The following is a 20,538-nucleotide window of genomic DNA, read 5'->3' on the forward strand; positions in this document are numbered from 1 at the left end:
ACACTACGTTTTTTTGTTTTAAATTTGAATATATTATTTATTGACTTTTTCTCTTCAATTTGTGAGTAAATTAATTATTTACTTTTCGGTGAGTAAATTAATTATTTACTTTTTAATAGAAACTTGAAAATGGGGGGGGTCGTGAATTAAAAAAAAAAAACGTTTATTGGAAAGAACATAAAATTTCACATTGACCCTGAAAATATCGTAAAAATAGAATCAATAGAAAAATTTTGATAGATTTTTAAAGTTTAAAAATTGAAAAATATTGAGTTCTGAAAATTCATTAGTTTAAAATATATATATATATATATATATATATATATATATATATATATATATATATATATATATATATATATATATATATATATATATTTATATTACTTTTAAAATAACTTTAATAGTTTATTTTGGAAGTATAATCCATAAAGAAAATAAACAACCCACTTTTAACAGAGAAATTACGAAATTTTTATATTTTATTTGCAGTTCTGATACACCTAACCATACGCTTGTCTTAATTATAACAATAATGAATAAATATCGAAAATGTCAGGTAAATATGACTATTATTTTATTTTTGCTAGATTTTTAAAACAGGTGTGTCAACGGCTTAAAACACGTCACAACAATAGGAACGTTGTTTTGATGCGTCGATAATGTAAATACGATTTTTGTCTAGCATTTTCATTATTTTTGTAAGCTGTAAAAATTTTTTTTTAAATATTACCAGTTTATTTGAAGCTTCTTCTTTTAAATAGTAAAAAAGTTAGGATGATAATAATAAATCAATTACAGTTACATCGTGTTACATACAGAGGGGGGTGGGTAGCAGTATCAGAATTTTTGTAGGAATTTTTGACACCCCTAACACGAAACTGCGAATACAATATAAAAATCTCGTAATTTCTCTGTTAAAAGTGGGTTATTTATTTTCTTTATGGATTATACTTCCAAAATAAACTATTACAGTTGTTTTAAAAGTAATAAAAATATTTTTTTTTTTTTTAAAAACAGTAATGAATTTTCCGAACTCAATATTTTTCAATTTTTAAACTTTAAAAATCTATCAAAATTTTTCTATTGATTCTATTTTTACGATATTTTCAGGGTCAATGTGAAATTTTATGTTCTTTCCAATAAACCGAATATAATATTTTAGACAAACGTTTTTTTTTTAATTCACGCCCCCCACCCCAAGTGTCACCCATTTTCAACTTTCTCTTAAAAAGTAAATAATTAATTTATGTCGGGGAGTTTTATATATCACAAATTGAAGAGAAAGGGTCAATAAATAATATATTCGAATTTAAAACAAAAAAAAATCGCTTTTTTAGAAGTTTACCTGTAAAGTCCGAAGTTTAAAACCTTTAAAAAAAAAAAAAAACACATTGTTTTTTTTTTTTAATAAGACCTTGGTCCTTGCTCCTTTAATTGAAAAAAAAAAATTAAGGCTTGAATTACATTTTTCGAGGAGTTATAAGCTTGGAAAGATGGGGTGGAATTATTCACTATTTTCACGAAATTTCTGACACTGGTGCGCGTTGGAGGTACGTAATTGATCTCTTTTTATGTTTACTTATTTTGCCTTTTGGTTGCATTATTTATTTATTATTTTCAATTATGTTTATAATAATAAATGTTCGAAATTTCTTTGAATTTTGTCTTTCTTTCATTCTTTGAATTATTTTTTATTTTTATTTTTTTACTTTTGGCTTAACTTGCTTTTATATTTCACTCGGTACGGGCAAAATGATGCTCAAAATGTATAAACATTTTAACCCACCCTTTTACTTAAAAATTCACCAAAAATCAGGAAATTAACCAATTTTAATGAAATTTTCAGTATTTATCAAATAATGATCGTGGAATATAATGAAAATTTTTTTATTTAAATCTTAGTGAAAATGTATTTTGTTTAAACAAAAAATACCTTTACTAAAGTTATGGTTTTCAGTAGTAAATAAAAAACGCAAGAATTTATCTGTGCTTTTTTATGTAAAGAAAGCATCGTAATTTGTAACAATAAAATAATAATAATAGCAATAAATGCTTCTCTACATTAAAAACCGATCTTGTGTCTAACTCTGCCATCGTGGGGAGGACAGTAAGTAGGAAGTAATATGGCGGCTGGGGTTTGTATTACTGTACACATAGATTTGAAAAAGTTGTCAAAAAACAAAAAGGCAAGATAAGTTACTTTTCTACCATACTGGATATATTTTTCGTGTTTTTATTCAATGTAACATGTTTATTCAGCTCGAAAACCATACAGTGTTTACCGATGTATGGTGAGCTACGATGTTCACTCTTTCGCTGCCGGAAATTCAAGTGCCCCGAGACGTTTTCTGCGCAAGCGGCTAGAGGCGCCCTTTTTCCTTTTTACTGAATTGCTCTGGAGGTTCAATGTTTTGATTTTTTTTTGACCAATCAGAGAGTTTTCCGGGCTGTCGAAAATTATGTGTCTGGGAGCCGGTGAAAATCTTTAAAAACCTCTGTATTTTCCAAAAAAAAGGGCAGTTAACAAAATTCAGAGATAGTGTTGGAAGATATATATATCACTACTGTCTGCAGCTCAAAACTAACGCGACAACACTGTGAACGTAGCAGGCGAGTCGGCTGATAAAACAATGTGGGCGAACACACAGACACAGTAACTAACTTTTGTATTCCCCCTTCTACTATCGCATGCTCATTTTTAATTAATTTTATGTAAACAATTATTTTAAAACTTCCTTAATCTCAACTAATCCCCCCCTTTTGTTCACTCATAAATGAACTATTATTTTCATTGAAATATTTCCTAAGAAGTAATAAATCTTTTTTTATAAATTGAGAGTTAACTGTATTTATTTTGTTGATATATTTTCTACGAAAGAACATCGTAAATTCGACTCTCTGTCTTGCTCTCTTTACTTCTTTTCCCCACAATAATAGTAAAATTAATTAATAAATAATAAACAAATGTAAGAAACATTGGAATAGGCCAAAACTGGCGACCCACCGACGTGATTATTTTGAACACGCAAACATTTCTATAAAAAAATTAAAAAAAGGCTATCTTCTGATGCTTCAAGTAACCAATCTTTTGATGTGAATTTCAATGAAACTAAACAAAATGAAAACCCAAGAAATAATTTCACTACAAATTCACCATGGACCAACAAACAAACAAAAAAACTGCCTTCTAATACTTCAAATAACCAACTTTTGATGTGAATTTCAACAAAAGTAAATAAAAAAACTCAAGAAACAATTTCACCAAGGTCGCGAAAAACTATGGAAATTCAACAAAAATAAAAAAATTTTTGTATGAAAACGATAAAACAAATCCTTCTGAATATAAAAATCTACTTTTCAAAAAAAAAAAAAAAAAAAAAAAATTTTTAACATAAAAACCTATCTTCATAACAAAATTATAAAAGACAACATACAGCAAAAGTGTGAATAACAAAAGGGAAAACTAAAATGGCAGAAAACGAAGTCGACATGGCAGCAGAACAAGATAAACCAGTGCAGTCAATTGCGATGAAAACTCTGGCATTTATTGATTCAAATGTACTAGCTTGGTTTTCAATAATGGAAGCCCAGTTCAGTATTATGAACATTAAGCAACCAAGACAAAAATTTTATCATATTCTCGCGTCACTACCAACGGATATAGTTGGAAAATTACAAAACAGCATACTGGAATCAAAAGACTTTGATAAGTTAAAAGATGCTGTGATTAATCAGTATGAAAAATCAAAGCCTGAAATGCTGGACAAACTAATGTCATCTTCAATCATGACAGGACGTCCTTCGATTTATTTGAACGAACTCATGTCGTTAGCAGGTAGAATTGGTGTTGGAGAAGACATTGTCCGACATAAGTTCATCCAAGCCCTACCTCATTCGATCAAACCCGTGGTAGCAGCACAAATTGATCTCGATCTGGAAAGACTTGGAAAAATGTCCGATGACCTGTTGTTATATTTTAATAGACAGGAAGCCGCGCAAATACAACAGATATCATGGAACCAAAACCATCGTAACCAGAGTGATGACGGATCTCAAAGAAAAAGTAATCCGTCACAAAAATCATATAATTGTCCAAATGGAGTTCGTCCTTTTAACAAGGATCAGAGACCCAAAATCTGCCGTTCACATCTATATTTTGCCGAACGTGCAAAATATTGCAAACCATGGTGTAAATGGCCAGACAAACGGAATGTACAAATGCAACCCACTTCTCGTCCTGCCTCCCCTGCTTTTAGTAAAACATCGGAAAACTAACCCGGCGAAGCGTGATAGCTTCCACATCTTCGCCGCTTCTTGAAGTAGCCGCACGGTTAGGAGCTATAAAATTGAATTTTGTTGTGGATACGGGAGCTGCAATATCTGTAATCCCAAGAAAATATATAAGCGGTATAGTTATATACCCAACAAACATCTCAATTGTGTCAGCTAACGGTCAGAAAATTGAATGTTCCGGTCAAGCAGTATTAAACCTGGCACTTCATAACTTGAGGCGTGATTTCACTTGGACCTTTCTCATTGCAGAAACTACCAGACCTCTCCTAGGTTATGATTTTCTGAATCATTTTGGATTAATAGTTGATTGCACAAATAACAAATTGATTGATCAAACAACCAAAAGATATTCAAACGCACAGCCATCACCAATACTTATGAACATTGCTTTATGCTCGGATAACGTTGCCGACACAACAGTTCACACAATTTCGCAAAAATATCCCAACTTAATTTCTCCACATCGCGATTCCAACGCAACAAAACCTAAAGTGTTTCATAGAATTGAAACTGGCAGTAACCCTCCATCTTTCTCTAAAACGAGGCAGTTATCAGCCCAGAAATACAACATAGCAAAAGAGGAATTCAGGAAACTCCAGAATGCCGGAATTATATCCCCCTCTAAATCAGAGTGGAGTTCGGCCTTGCACATGGTGAATAAATCTGATGGGACTTATAGACCTGTAGGTGACTACAGGTTACTAAACACTATAACAAAACCCGATCGATACCAAGTGCCAAACATAAATTCCTTGTCATCAAAACTGCACGGTAAGAAAGTTTTTTCAAAAATTGATTTATCTTCTGCTTATCACCAAGTACCAGTCCATCCGGATGATGTATGCAAAACAGCCATCACAACACCCTTCGGTTTATATGAGTACAATTACATGTCTTTCGGTTTGCGGAACACATCTAGTACTTTCCAAAGGATGATGGACAATATTTTCCGCGACATCGATTGTATTTTTATATACATCGATGATATTCTTATTTTCTCAAATAGTGAAGAAGAGCATTCCAAACACCTCGATACTGTTTTACAGAAACTCAGTGAGTACGACCTTAAAATTTCCCTTTCTAAATGTATTTTCAATGTTTTTCAATTTGAATTTTTGGGATTTCACATATCTGTTGATGGTCTTAAGCCAAGTGACAAGAAAATCCGCGAATTAAATGAATTTCCTCAACCAAACGATTCAAAATCACTGCGTCGATTCCTTGGCATGGCAAATTTTTACAGAAAATTAGTTCCAAATTTCAGTGAAATCAGTTTACCACTCACCGAGTGTATTCGGTTGAATCAAAAATCTAAGAAAATAGATTTTACAAAGGAGGAAGTTGAATCCTTTGAAAGGATAAAAACAAGTTTATCAGGTGTAACCGCTCTACCTTATCCCGATTCAAAAGCTACTAATTATCAGCTTGTTATGGACAGTTCCAGTTACGCTGTTGGAGCAGCACTTCATCAAATGATTGACAATCAACCAATTCCTATTGGATTCTTTTCAAAAAAGTTATCACAAACTCAACAAAAATATTCTACCTTTGACAGAGAATTGCTAGCTGCTTATTTAGCAGTCTTGTATTTTAAACATCAGGTGGAAGGCAGAAACTTGTTGTTATTAACAGATCATAAACCGCTCTGCAGCGCCTTTAAAAGCCAAACACCTTTAAAATCCGATAGACAACAGCGTCACCTTTGTTTCTTGAGTGAATATGTGACTGATATTTCACACATAAAAGGTTCACAGAACATTGTAGCTGATTGCTTATCGCGACCAGCGTATGCAATCACAATTGATATTTGTGACTTACAGGAGATGGCCAATCACCAAACCACTGATGAAGAAACAAAAACTCTATGTGATCAACTGAAGCCGTATCAGATTAATGAACATAATACAATCCTATGTGACGTGTCTTTACCTTTTCCACGACCTTTTGTCACACAAAAGCTCCGGAAATCTGTTTTTGACAGTTTACACAACTTGTCACACCCTGGAATTGCTGCTTCAACTAAAATGATAACTTCCAGATATTTTTGGCCCAAAATGGCCAAGTCAATAAAGGAATGGTGCAAGGAATGTCAGCATTGCCAACAAGCAAAGATAAACAAACACACAAAAAGTGACGTGCATCCATTTGAATTGCCATCCAGCAGATTTCAAACTGTACACATTGACATTGTTGGCCCTCTACCACCAGTCAAGAGCAAAACAGACCCGTATTTCTCTCCCTATCGTTATTTATTAACATGCATCGATAGAAATACGAGATGGGTAGAGGCTTGTCCATTGACCGAAATAACTGCAGCGTCAGTATCAACTGCTTTTGTTGATCTGTGGATATCGCGATTTGGTGTGCCCCTCCATGTCGTTACAGACAGAGGTAGCCAATTCGAGTCTGAGCTGTTCTCAGAACTGTCAAAAATTATAGGGTTCCACAGGCTGAGAACGACTTCGTACCATCCCCAAGCAAACGGAATGATCGAGCGAGCACACAGAACATTAAAGACAGCAATTATTGCCAGAAGAGAATCTTGGTTATCTGCTCTTCCTATAGTTCTTCTAGGTATCAGGATTACACCCAACGATTCCAATTATTCACCATTTACTGCAGTTACGGGTGCTAATGCACAGATACCTAGATTGTTAATCGATGCGTACGAGGATGCAAACATTGATATAACAGATGCTCACATAAAAGCTCTAGGTGAGGAGATGCGGAAATTTGACACAGACGGATTATCCAGTGGACACCTCCATTCTTTACCTACTGTGTACATTCCTAAGGATCTTCAAATTTGTGACAGCGTCTGGTTGAGAACAGACAGGATTCGAAAATCTATGGAAGCTCCATATACAGGTCCATTCCAAGTAGTACATCGTCATGGCAAATATTTTACTATTAAAATGTCTGATGATGTACACAGTAACGTTTCCATAGATAGATTGAAGCCTGCATATTCTTCAACAACGTCAAAAGATTTTGTTCCACCCCTTCCAGTATCTGACACTTTTGTATCTTCCTCTGATACAGAGGTTGAAAAGAAACAAACTAAATCAAAGTCCGGAAGAACCATCAGGTGGAAGAAGGAAAACACATATTTTTATTATTAAAAATAAAAATGATGTAAAAATTTTCTAAACAAAAAAAAAAATTTTTTTTTTTTTTTCAACCTACATTTACATGTAAATATACTACCAAACTTTCCTTCACAAAAAAAAACCCAAAGCTATTTATCATGAACGATGAACCTTTAAACTCCGTTTACTGGGCGGAAAGTTATATGGTGAGCTACGATGTTCACTCTTTCGCTGCCGGAAATTCAAGTGCCCCGAGACGTTTTCTGCGCAAGCGGCTAGAGGCGCCCTTTTTTCTTTTTACTGAATTGCTCTGGAGGTTCAATGTTTTGATTTTTTTTTGACCAATCAGAGAGCTTTCCGGGCTGTCGAAAATTATGTGTCTGGGAGCCGGTGAAAATCTTTAAAAACCTCTGTATTTTCCAAAAAAAGGGCAGTTAACAAAATTCAGAGATAGTGTTGGAAGATATATATATCACTACTGACACAGTAACTAACTTTTGTATTCCCCCTTCTACTATCGCATGCTCATTTTTAAAATTATTTTAAAATGAGCATGCGATAGTAGAAGGGGGAATACAAAAGTTAGTTACTGTGTCTGTGTGTTCGCCCACATTGTTTTATCAGCCGACTCGCCTGCTACGTTCACAGTGTTGTCGCGTTAGTTTTGAGCTGCAGACAGTAGTGATATATATATATCTTCCAACACTATCTCTGAATTTTGTTAACTGCCCTTTTTTTTGGAAAATACAGAGGTTTTTAAAGATTTTCACCGGCTCCCAGACACATAATTTTCGACAGCCCGGAAAACTCTCTGATTGGTCAAAAAAAAATCAAAACATTGAACCTCCAGAGCAATTCAGTGAAAAGGAAAAAGGGCGCCTCTAGCCGCTTGCGCAGAAAACGTCTCGGGGCACTTGAATTTCCGGCAGCGAAAGAGTGAACATCGTAGCTCACCATAGATGTATTGGAAAATTCAAGATGGCGCCCGCCCGACTCTCTCTTTAACACGGTAAGTTCGGGAAAAGGTGTTATAAATAAAAAACTGGATAAAATACTGTTAAAACTCGCTCAATATATGTTACCATGGCATAGGTTGACATATATTCGGCGAGTTTTTAATAGTATTTTGTCTAATTTTTTTATTTATAACACCTTTTCCCAAACTTACGGTGTTAAAGATGGAATGAGGCGCCAACTTGAATTTTCCAATACATCGGTGAACACTGTATGTTTTTCGAGCTGAATAAACATGTTACATTGAATAAAAATATATCCAGTTAGGTAGAAAAGTAACTTATCTTGCCTTTGATAACATTTATTTGTTATATATTTGTTTTTTGACAACTTTTTCGAATCTATGTGTACAGTAATACAAACCTCCAAAAAAGCGTTTTAAACTAATAAAATACTAAAGCTTTTTTCCTTTGTTATTTTTTGTTTTTTTGTTTTTTTTGAAGAGGGGTTTGAGCGAGGCTACCGAAAGTAAAGGCCAATGAACAATTTCAGGCGCCCCTATTATCCCAAAGAACCAGCTATGTAAACACTATGTAAGCAATATTTTTCAATAATTATTTACGAAAAATTTTCGGTAAAATTTTAGAAAAAGCGTGAACTTGAATTAGTAGAACACAAAATATTTTTCTTGTAGATTTTGGTGTGCTGAAAAAGAATCTGAAAATCGTATCCGTCGCAAATTAATTCTTGTGATCATAATTCAATTTCATCAATTTCGACGATATTCTAATTGTTCCTATACTACAATTGAGCAAAACAACAACAACAACAAAAAGAAATTTGATTAAAAAAAAAGGTGAAATATCTTTTGTTCAGTAGCGCGTTTATCTCCCATGGATCATAATTATTTTTTCGACGGCAAATTTTTTTTTTTTTTTTTTTTTTTTGCATGTAAACTTGTCCAAATTTAACTTAATAACAGCTAAATTAGACGTATTTAAATACTAGAACCTGTAAAAACCAATTACATATAAGAATTTACAAGTAAGACAAGGAGAAAGAAGGGGAAGTAAAAACCACTTGAAATTGGCTGCTCCATCAACAGTTGTATAATATCGGGATGTTTGTAGTGCCATGTTGCACATGGAAAGGGTCCCTGCACTTATCCCCGAGATATCGGGCATGAAGGTCTTTTCAGGAAAATCAGATCATACAGTATTACTGGACGAATAATCAACATAATTAAATCCTTCCTATATGAGAGAAAAATCCAGGTTGTGCTCGACGGTCGTACATCTAAACAATATGATATAAATGCAGGGCAGGAGTGCCTCAGGGGTCTGTTATGGCCCCCATGGGTCCCCAGCGTGTTGATGTCACAAACTCAAAAAGTATAATAATAAATCAGGGGGGGGGAGTTGAATAATAGGTGATAAGATGGAGATAAGAATCATATCTGTTATGATTTAATTTGTTGTTAAGAGTTATCCCCCTTGGGATTGACATTCATAATAAAAGCGCCCTCTGTTTCATTTTCCCGCGCGATCCTTTCAAGAGCGTACGTGTATTTTACAGTTAATAAAATTGAAGTGAGTAGTATCAGTAAGTAAAGAATTGCCTTTTAGAAAGGTACCGTTGAGTTTTTCAATCTGTCCATTACCTTCAGGATGAATTCAATGCTGATTTCTTAGCAAGAGAAATAAAGGATTTTTTACACAAAAAAGGAATTGCTACTTCTAAAACAAGTAGATATCATCCTGAAGGTAATGGACAGATTGAAAAACTCAATGGTACCTTTCTAAAAGGCAATTCTTTACTTACTGATACTACTCACTTCAATATCCTTGGACCTTTATTATTCCTAATATTCATAAATGACCTCTCTGACAAAATTGTCTCTGAAATGGGTATATTTGCTGATGACACCACGCTCTATAACAGGCACGACAGTAAAACAAATGAACACATATCTAAGGAAATGGCAGAAACACTAGAGAATGATCTCCAATCTGTAGTAGAATGGGGACAAAAATGAATGGTCACATTCCATACTGCCAAGACTACACTTGTTTCCTTCAATAATTACAAGAAACCTTCTCTACCACCAATGGCCAAAGACTCATTATCTGAAAGTACTTCTTTTAAACTCTTCGGACTAACGTTCACAGGAAACATGAGTTGGAACAATTACATTGGGAGCATTGCCAGAACTGCTGCAAAGAAGGTAGGCTTTCTCTACTGTGCTAGAAAACTACTTACGCCCGAAAGTATCCTGTACCTCTATAAGGCCACCATTCGCCCATGTATGGAGTATTGTTGTCATATGTTTGTCATATCTGCTACTAGTCTCTCGCTCCTGGACAAAGTTCAAAAGAGAGTCGCTAACCTGATAGGTTAGATAGAACTGTCATCTAGGCTTCAGCCTCTGTCCCATTGATGAAATGTTGCATCTCTCTGCCTGTTCCACAAGTGCTTTAATGGTAGATGCTCCAACGTACTACAAGCATTTGTACCCCCTCAACGTGAACACCCCCGACAAACTGGACAAGCAGCTAAATCCCACCCCTTCATAGTAGAGGTCCCTAGGTGTAAGAAAGCCTTCTACTGTTATGGAGTACGTAGCTGCGGCTACAACAAAGTACGTAGGTACGACTACAACCTCCTGCGAAACTGTGCGTATGAAAACACAACAAGCTTTGCGAGCCACCTTTGATTCAGGCAATAAATCTTCGCATATTCATAACTCAATATCGCCTTTGTGTTCTCTCTGCTTCTCGCTACGTAACATGGTGTCAGCGGGATTTCTTTCTTCGGAATAACCCATATACACTCAGTGAACACTTCTAACACATGATCGGCAAAACCCACGCAGTATAATACTCTAAACTCTAATCTTACATACACCCTCGTCTCTGTACGAAAGAGACATTTATCAAACCACGTTGCTTGGAATTTTGACAAAGCCTATTCATCAATAAACGTGGCGCATGCAATTCCACCACCAGCAAAAATGGAAATGGATGTCGATTTGCGATAAAACTGGGCGCTTTTCAAACTAACATGGGAGAACTATGCAGCCACAACGGAAATTAGGAAAAAGCAGCAAACATACAGGTAGGCACACTTCTTGCACTAATCGGCAAAGAATGATGTCTGCAAATCTACAAAAACACTAATCGGCAAGGAATGTCTGCAAATATACAAAAACAATAATCGGCAAGGAATGTCTACAAATCTACAAAAACAATAATCGGCAAGGAATGTTTGCAAATCTACAAAAACCTGCCGATGTCGGCAGAGGAACGAGCAGACACAAAAAAAAATTTGGAAAGACTGACAAAGTACTTTGAACTCAAACAGAACATCATATAGCAATGGTATACATTTAATTCCTGTACACAGGAACAGGGCGAAAAATTTGATGCGTATTTGATCAAACTAAGACGCTTAATCAAAACGTGTGACTACAGTGCCCTTGAGGATGAGCTACTGCGTGACCAAATAGTAACAGGCATCTGTAATAATAATGTTTGGGCCAGACTCCTCAGTGAATCTGGACTCATCCTAGACAGGGCGATAGATATTTGCAGGAGCACCAAACAGGCTGAACAACAGCTCGGCAAACTGAACAACCCAACAGAAACTATCCACTACACCAAGGGAGATAAGAAAAAGCCACGAGAATTCATAAAGGACTGCAAATTCTGTGGACAGAGCCATGACAAAGGAAAGTGTCAGGCTTATGAACTCACATGTGCTATCTGCTTAAAGTGCAACCATATTGCCAGAGTATGTCAATCACGGGCGCAACCCACCCCATCACAATGGCAAAATGAATCTTCAACACAATGAATTGCAAAGGTGGAAACAGAAGCAGTCAGCAGTGACGAAAGCATTTATGTTCTGAGAAGTCTCACAGATTGCAAACACTATCAGGCATACGTTTGCATATCCACCCCGGGAGACAGCACAAAACCCTTATGCAAATTCCAAATTGACACTGGGGCCAGCTGCAGTACCTTGGCCTTTGCTGACTACAAACGCATTACTAAAGCACCATTACAACCGTCTCTCACAAAGTTAAAGCTGCATGACAACTCTATACTTCAATCTTTAGGCTTCCAAGTCGTGGATAGCAACTTGCCATCATTACTTTCTGGACGGGCTAGCTCTGCACTGAATCTCATAGCTTTTAATACAGAATGTGTGCGACAGCTGAGTGAAGTGAGACAAAACCAATGACAAAGGAAATCTTCAGCAACTACAACGACATTTTCTCTGGACTGGGAAGGCTACCAGGTGAATATAAAATTGAAATTGACCCAAACATCAACCTATGCAAAATATTCCTTGCCGAATCCCTCTGCCACTTAAAGCGGAGTTAAAAAGAAAACGTGACGAAATAGTCAATGAAGGAATAATAGCCTGGGTCAGTGAGCTAACTTCATGGATCAACAACCTAGTTGTCATACAGAAACCTAATAAAATGCGAATATGCATCGACCCATATCACCTGAATAAGCTGATCAGGCGCAACCACTACCCAACCCCAACAGTCGAAATCGCAACGAAAATGAGAACGCCAGACTCTTCTCAGTTGTAGATACCAAAGACGGCTTCCTTCAGGTCGTTCTAGACGAGCCATCCTCATATTTAACGACATGCTGAACCCCCTTTGGCAGGATACGGTGGCTTCGAATGGCATTTGGAATCAGCTCAGCCTCTGAAGAATGCCAGCTGTTTTGAAGGACTCCATAACATACAAGTGATGACAGACGATACTCTACGGGTCCGGTGATAGCAATGCAGAAGCTGAAAAAAGCCATGACGCTGCCCTTGTGGCACTTCTAGAAAGGTGCCGCAAAGAAGGAGTAAAGCTCAACCCTAATAAGTTCAACTTCAAAAAAACCTCTGTTAGCTACATGGGACATACTTTCAGTGCACAAGGGTTGGCACCAGATCCGGATAAAGTCAAAGCAATCTCAGAGATGCAACACCCTACAAATATCCAAGGCATTCAGTAATTACTAGGAGTCGTAAACTACCTCGCCAAGTTTGTACCCAAACTCAGTACAGTATGTAAACCACTGCGATGCATACTGGACAAGGAATCTGTCTTTGATTGGCTGACACAACACGAAACAACATTTACTCAGATTAAAAAGCTCATCACTGAAGCCCCTATTCTTCATTATTATGACCTCAATAAGGAGGTCTCACTTGATTGTGACAGCTCGGAAATCGGTCTAGGGGCAGTCCTAACACAGGAAGGACATCACGTTGCATATGCATCCCGAGCACTCACAAAAACTGAGTGAAACTATGCCCAGATTGAGAAAGAGTGTCTTGCCATCGTATTCGCCACAGAACGTTTTGAACAATACATTCTCGGTAAAGAGAAAATCAAAGTATTCTCCAATCATAAACCACTGGAGACAATACTCGCAAAACCCATGCATGTGAGCCCAAAGAGACTCCAGCGGATGCGGCTAAGGCTTCAGAAATACTCCTTAGACATGAGATACAAGCCAGGACCCCAAATGTACACTAGCGATACCTTGTCTCGTGCGTCACTACCTACTCATGAAGTCACGACAGAAGATAACTGCACCATATTCCAACTGCAAGAACAGGAACTTACAAGTGACTTGGAAAACATCAATATGGAAAACAGCCTCTTTGGTACAGACCATCGCCTCTTACAGATTCGAGAAGAGACCAGTCATGACACAATACTACAGACACTAATAAAGATTACAAAAAAGGGCTGGCTTGAGGACAAAAATGACACCCTACTAAACATTAGAGAATACTGGCCATACAGCGACAAACTGTGTTCTGAAAATGGTCTAGCATACTGAGGCACACGTCTTATCATTCCAACCAAACTCAGACCTGAGATGATCACCAGAGCACACAGATCACATCTGGGCATTCAGTACACACTGAACACAGCACGCAACATAATGTTCTGGCTACGAATGCATGCAGAGATCACTGAGGCAGTCCGAAGGTGTGAAACCTGTCAACTGACCCAACCTCCAAAACAGCAACAACCTCTGATGACCCACCCAATACCAGTACACCTCTGGCAGTGTGTAGCCAGTGACTGCTTTGAACTAAACGGTAAATACTTTGTGGTATTGGTTGAAATATACTCTGATTTTGTGGAGGTCGGCCTGCTCCCAAATCTAAGTGGGAACTCCCTCGTCAAAGTGCTCAAACCCATCTTCGCTGCACATGGCGCACCAGCAGCAATGATAACTGACAACACAACCAACTACACGAGCAGTGATTTCCGTAGATTTCTGGAATCATGGGATATTGAACACATAACTTCTAGTCCTCACCACCATCAATCGAATGGACGAGCCAAAGCAGCAGTGAAATTGATGAAAGGCATTATAAAGAAATCGACAAAGGAAGGCACGGACATGTAGAAAGCCATACTAGAATGGCGCAATGCTACAACACCTGGTATGCACAGCTCACCAGCAAAAAGATTCTTTTCCAGGCGCACTCGCTCCATGCTACCCTGCAAAACCACAGATTACACACCACAAGTGCAAGCAGAGGTACAAGATAACCTCATAAAAAAACGACAAACGGCGAAAACATATTATGACCGTCATACCAAGCCACTACCCAATCTCACCATAGGACAACCTGTAAGGGTGAAATGCCACCCACAAATCCCTAACAGCAACTGGGAATTGGGCACAGTAAAGTAGCTCTGCGCAGTTATGGGGTCGAAGTAAACGGAAGATGTTATAGAAGAAACAGAATCCACATCCGCCAACCAACCACTCCCCAACGGGTGTAGACTCCATACCACAACATGACTCCACAACCATCTGAAACAAAGATTATCAGGCAAACCCGACAGGACCACAATGATCCCCAACACATGAGAAACAACTGCGTAGGTTTAAGCGATCAAACCCCTTGCACGATTGAGAGACTACACACTCTAACACACACACACCCATACACACACACCGACTACAATACACCACACATCTCGTTCAGTCAAACCAAGAACCAATGGGGAAGAAGGGGGATGTTATGGAGTACGTAGCTGTGGCTACAACAAAGTACATAGCTACGACTACAACCTCCTGCGAAACTGTGCGTTTGAAAACACGACTAGCTTTGCGAGCCACCATTGATTCAGGCAATGAAGCTTCGGCATATTCATAACTCAATATCGGTTTTGTGTTCTTTCTGCTTCTCACTACTTAACAACTCCAATAGTTTCTTCCCTAGAACTTTGGAACTCGCTTCTGGGATTCTGCTTTCCCAACTGTACTGACATGCAGAAGTTCCAGTGTAATATGAACAGACATCTTGCCACTCATCTCTCTTCATAATACCCCTGCAACTTATGTCCCCGATAGTAGCCCCCTACTTCAAAGTGCCACTATGCCTTGTTTGTGGTGAAAATTGAATAATAATAAAAAAATAAATAAAATAATTATCAACTTTTTTTAAAGAGGGAAAAATAAATTGAAAGGGGAGGGAGAAAAAATAATAAAAAAGTTCACCTTTTAATCATATAAAAGATTGTACTTTGACTGCCAAAAAATGTCCCCTTTTAGCGAACCTTAAACAGTTCAGGAGAGAGAAAGAATAGAATTAAAAGATAAGAAAAGATTAAGAGGCAAAACTAACTTTAAAGTAAGAATAGCTTTTATTAGAAGCAAGAATAATTTATACAGAATTTTTTGTTAGAGGGAAGAATTGTTATTCCTGCTTGAGATAGCATAAAAATAAAAAATGTCTTGTTCGATTTTCTTCTTCAACTTTCTTTTACTCATATTTGTCGGCTTTTACTTGTGAAAAAAAAACATTACTTGACCTGACAGCTTAGTCGAACGAAAACTTTTTTCTTATTAGAGAAGGCTCTTTCTTCTTGCTGCACCATTGCATTTCGAATATTTCCTGAGGAACAAGCAAATTATTGTTGTTTGCACCGTCACTTTTTCACTCGTCTAGATAAGACTTTTAACTTGATTTTTTAAGACATTTCTGTCTTAACTTAACCAGCATTTTTCTTTTCATTTTCGTCAACAAGACAAAAATTTAACCGACGAAATAGGACCTTCATTTTGAGCCTCCCGATGTCTCGCCACGATGGGTCACTACATTCAGGTCCAACATTTTCAAACAACTGCCTTTTTTCACTTCCATTTTCGCTTAAATCAGCAAAAATCACTCGACCAATCGCCAACAATGAAACAGTCACGAGCTATCAATAACAGTCTACAACTACTTGCAAAAAAATTGCCGAAGCAGTAAAAAAATACACGAATATTATACCTGCAAGCGTCGGGTGAAGTTAGTCCCAGAAATTTCAACAAAAATAACAAGTTAATCAACGAACTTAAAAAATATAACAAAATAAACTTATTAATTAACGTACAAAAGTAAACAACGATGTTGATTAATCAAATTAAACATTAAATAAACTTGTTTGAAACGATGGTAATTAATCAATAATAGACATTAAATAAACTTGTTTGAAACGATGGTAATTAATCAAAAATAAACATTAAATAAACATTTAATAAACGAAAATAAAAAAAAAACTATTTGGAAGGAGATTTTGAAGTATTTAAACCGCCATTTTAATTTTTTTTAAACGAAAATAAAAAATTAAAAAATAAATTAAAAAATAAGAAATTTGCTTAATAATAGTAGTCAGTCTGTTTTGTTACGTTTCTATTAATAACAACAGGACAAGGATATATCATCGTTCAGACCAACATGGCCGACTGACCAAGTCTCGTTTATTCACGTTTATGTCCGAGAGTTTATATTATAAAACATTGAACAAAGGGGCATAACATCTCCCTTATTTATTTAATAATGTTTGATGTCCTTCAGTATTCAAGCTATATGATCTCTCTCTCTCTTGATATAATATCTATAAAAAAAAGAGTTCATTTATTTATTTATTTATTTATGTATGTATATATATATATATATATATATATATATATATATATATATATATATATATATATATATATATATATATATATATATATTATAGGTCTAGCTTGATAGGTGGTCTTGACTGACGTCCAGATCTGGTTGTTGTATACTCTTGAGAGGTGAGGGTGGGGCATGCTGTTCTGACTGTTTCTTCCTTTGGTAGATGACTGTCTTCATGGGACTCCGATGTATGAGTCTCGCCTATTTCTGGTGGTTTGGGTACGATTGCATCGGATTATTTTCCCTTCTTCTTTGGTCCATAGAATATAGGAACGTGGTGTATTTGCCGTTCCAACAATGATGCCTTCCTGGTTTGGAGGGTTGGAGCTTCTGACCTATATTGATGTGCCATTTTCGAGTGGTTGTAGCTCTTTAGCTTTATGTGATAGGCAGTGTGTGAGTCGTTGAGCCTTTTGGTTCTTTTCCCTCTGTCTAAAATTCTCAAGATCAAGCCATCTGGGGTTTAGCAGATCCGGGTGAGTCGAGACGTTTGTCCTGAGGCTTCAGCCCATTAACAGTTCACTAGGGCTAAACTCACAGTCCATTGGTGTTGCTTTGTGTGCAAGCAAATAAAGATATAGGTGTTTTGCATTCTTTAGCATTTTTTCATTGTTTTTACACAGGCTTCTGCAGCTCCATTGCTTTGGGAATAGTGAGGGCTGTTTGTAACATGCTGAAATCCCTAGTCACTTGCGGACTTGGCAAAGTCTTTTGAAGTGTAATAGAATGGCTGGCTGGGTCTGTTCTTAGACTGACAGGTATTCCATGTCTGGCAAAAATAGTTTTAAAGCTCTGTACTATTGCACTAGAAGTCATTGATGTAAGCATGGCGATCTCTGCATATCGAGAGAAGTAATCGACAACTATGACATAGCTGCTGCCTTTCAACTCAAACAGATCAGAGGCTAGAGTGTGCCATGGTCTTGTCGGAAGCTTAGTTGTCATGAGGGGTTCAGGTGGTTGGTGTCTTAGCTCGGCGCATTTTGGGCAGTTTTTCACAGTCCTGGCCACCATATGGATTGGCGAGCTCTTTGTCTGCACCTGGTAATTCCCTGATGACCAGAGTGGATTTTGCCAATGATAGTCGGTCTCAGTAGTGATGGGAGTATGATCTGTGTATGATCATACACAGATCATACTCCCATCACTACTGAGACCGACTATCATTGGCAAAATCCATTCTCGCATGTGATGTTGCCGCGGTACGCCCAATAGGGTTTTATTGATGCTGGTACATGATCCTTTGATAGCAAGCCGTTTCTTACATATTGTAATATGTAGTTGCTGATTTCATCAGTTTTAGTGGCTTTCTCCAACTCTTTCAGACGTTTTCTGTGGTATGTAAAGATTCCATCATGATATGGACGAACGCTGTTGATAACTCTTCTAGGTCCTTATCTTGTTTGGTGGGACCATTGCCGGATACTGCTCTTGACAGAGCATCAGCTATATATAGTTCCTTACCAGAGAGCGAATTGTGTATGCATACCTCATTAAACGTATTCGAAACCTCTGTATCCTTGCTGGAAGTTCACTGAGGTCCTTGGTACCTTGTAGTGGTACCAGTGGTTTGTGATCTGTCTTCACTGTGAAGTGTAGTCCAACAAGATAGTTTGAAAAGCGTTCACAAGTCCATGTTATTGCTAGGTCCTCCTTTTCTATTTGAACATAATGAGTTTCAGTTTCTAACATGGCTCGTGAAGCGTAGGCGATGGGGGTGTAATTTTGTGTCATCCTGTCGTTGTAATAATACTGCTCCTAACACATTAGATGAAGTGTCGCTAGAAACCAGTCTCATTTGATGGGTTGCACAGGCATAGCACAGGTGGTAGACACAATGCCTTCTTGATGGAGCTGAATGCATCCTGTTGTGCATTGTCCCAAACAAATGCGTATTTCTGACTCAATAAATCCCTTAATGGTTTTGTCATGTTTGCTAGGTTTGGAATGAATTTTCCTAATTGATACACCATCCTTAGGAACTGGCGGGTTTCTGTCATGTTCGTTGGTGTTCGGAATTTAGAGACACCAGTGAGCCTTTCCGTATCAGGTCGCAGGCCGTCAGCACTGAGTATATGTCCAAGAATTTTTACTGATGACTTAGCTATTTCGCATTTTTAGGAATTGAGTGTAATGCCAGCAGCCTGAATTTTTTGTAGTGTGCTTTTCAGCCGGGCATCATGTTCTTGTTGATTTTTTCCATATACTAAAACGTCATCTTGCATGCATATGGCTCCGATTTCGGTCTCTAGTACTTGTGACATGCGCCTCTAGTAGATCTCACTCACTGATGAAATACCAAATGGGAGGCGGTTGAATTGGTATTATCCAAATGGAATTAATGAAGGTCGTCAGCGAACGGGATTCTGATGAAAGTGAAATCTACCAATATCCACTGTTGGCGTCCAATTTGCGCATGATTTTTACTTCCCCTAACTGAGCCAAAAGGTGGTTGACTGTCGGGAGCATGTGGAGTTCATGTTTTATGCACTTATTAAGCTTTGTGAGATCTACGCATATCTTAATTGTTCCGTTTGCTTTTGGTACTACCACCATGGGGGAACACCATTCGGTGGGTGTGTCAATCTTGCTTATGACCCCAGCTTTTCCATTCTCTGGAGTTCTGCCTGTGTTTTCTCCATCAAGGGTAGTGGTACGCGTCATGGTGTGGGTACTGAGTATGGACTCGCATCCAGATGTAAGAGTATGATACATTCTTCCCTAAATGTTCCTAGGCCTATCAATAGGTCTGGCATTTTTTTTTGGCGGGGGGGGGGGGTCGAATAGTCGTTTCTGGCTGCTGATGGTATGCAAATTTGGGTGGACAGTTACAAGCTTAAGTTCTTTGATGGCTGGCCTTCCTACCAACGGCTCCTCGAGATTGGGGATAATAAATATCCGCTGTTGTGTTGAAAGCTCTTCATGCGAGACAGTTGCAGTGACCACTCCAGTCACTTTGAATGGAATATGTCTTGGATCATGAAGAATTTTGTGGAGATCCGAGAGATCTAGAAGGTCCCTTAACTTGTGTATGTGCTCTGGAATTTTGGTCAAATCTGTCCCAGAGTCCAGCTTGAATTTCAGTGGCACTCCATTGATGGTGATATTGGTTCACCAAGGTTTACTCATGCTGATCTCTGATATCGTCATAACACCAAGGTACACATTCTGATTACTTTCACGGTCATCCGAGCTAGGTTTA

The 20,538-nt window shown here is 37.4% G+C and overlaps 1 protein-coding gene across 1 annotated transcript; it reads right to left on the minus strand.

Annotated features, from left to right (window-relative positions):
- Nucleotides 1-17,951: 17,951 nt before the first annotated feature.
- On the minus strand, nucleotides 17,952-18,350 carry LOC145241615 (uncharacterized). Its single transcript, XM_080104701.1, has one exon. It carries the CDS (start codon nucleotides 18,348-18,350, stop codon nucleotides 17,952-17,954), a length of 399 nt encoding a protein of 132 aa, XP_079960827.1.
- Between the last annotated feature and the right edge of the window lie 2,188 nt (nucleotides 18,351-20,538).

Source organism: Euprymna scolopes, chromosome 20 (assembly GCF_053919585.1).
Source record: "Euprymna scolopes isolate OS-2025 chromosome 20, ASM5391958v1, whole genome shotgun sequence".
NCBI lineage: Eukaryota > Metazoa > Mollusca > Cephalopoda > Sepiida > Sepiolidae > Euprymna > Euprymna scolopes.

Coding starts and splice junctions, on each gene's coding strand:
- LOC145241615 (XM_080104701.1), bottom strand. CDS start 18,350: ATGGTGGCCAGGACTGTGAAAAACTGCCCAAAATGCGCCGAGCTAAGA.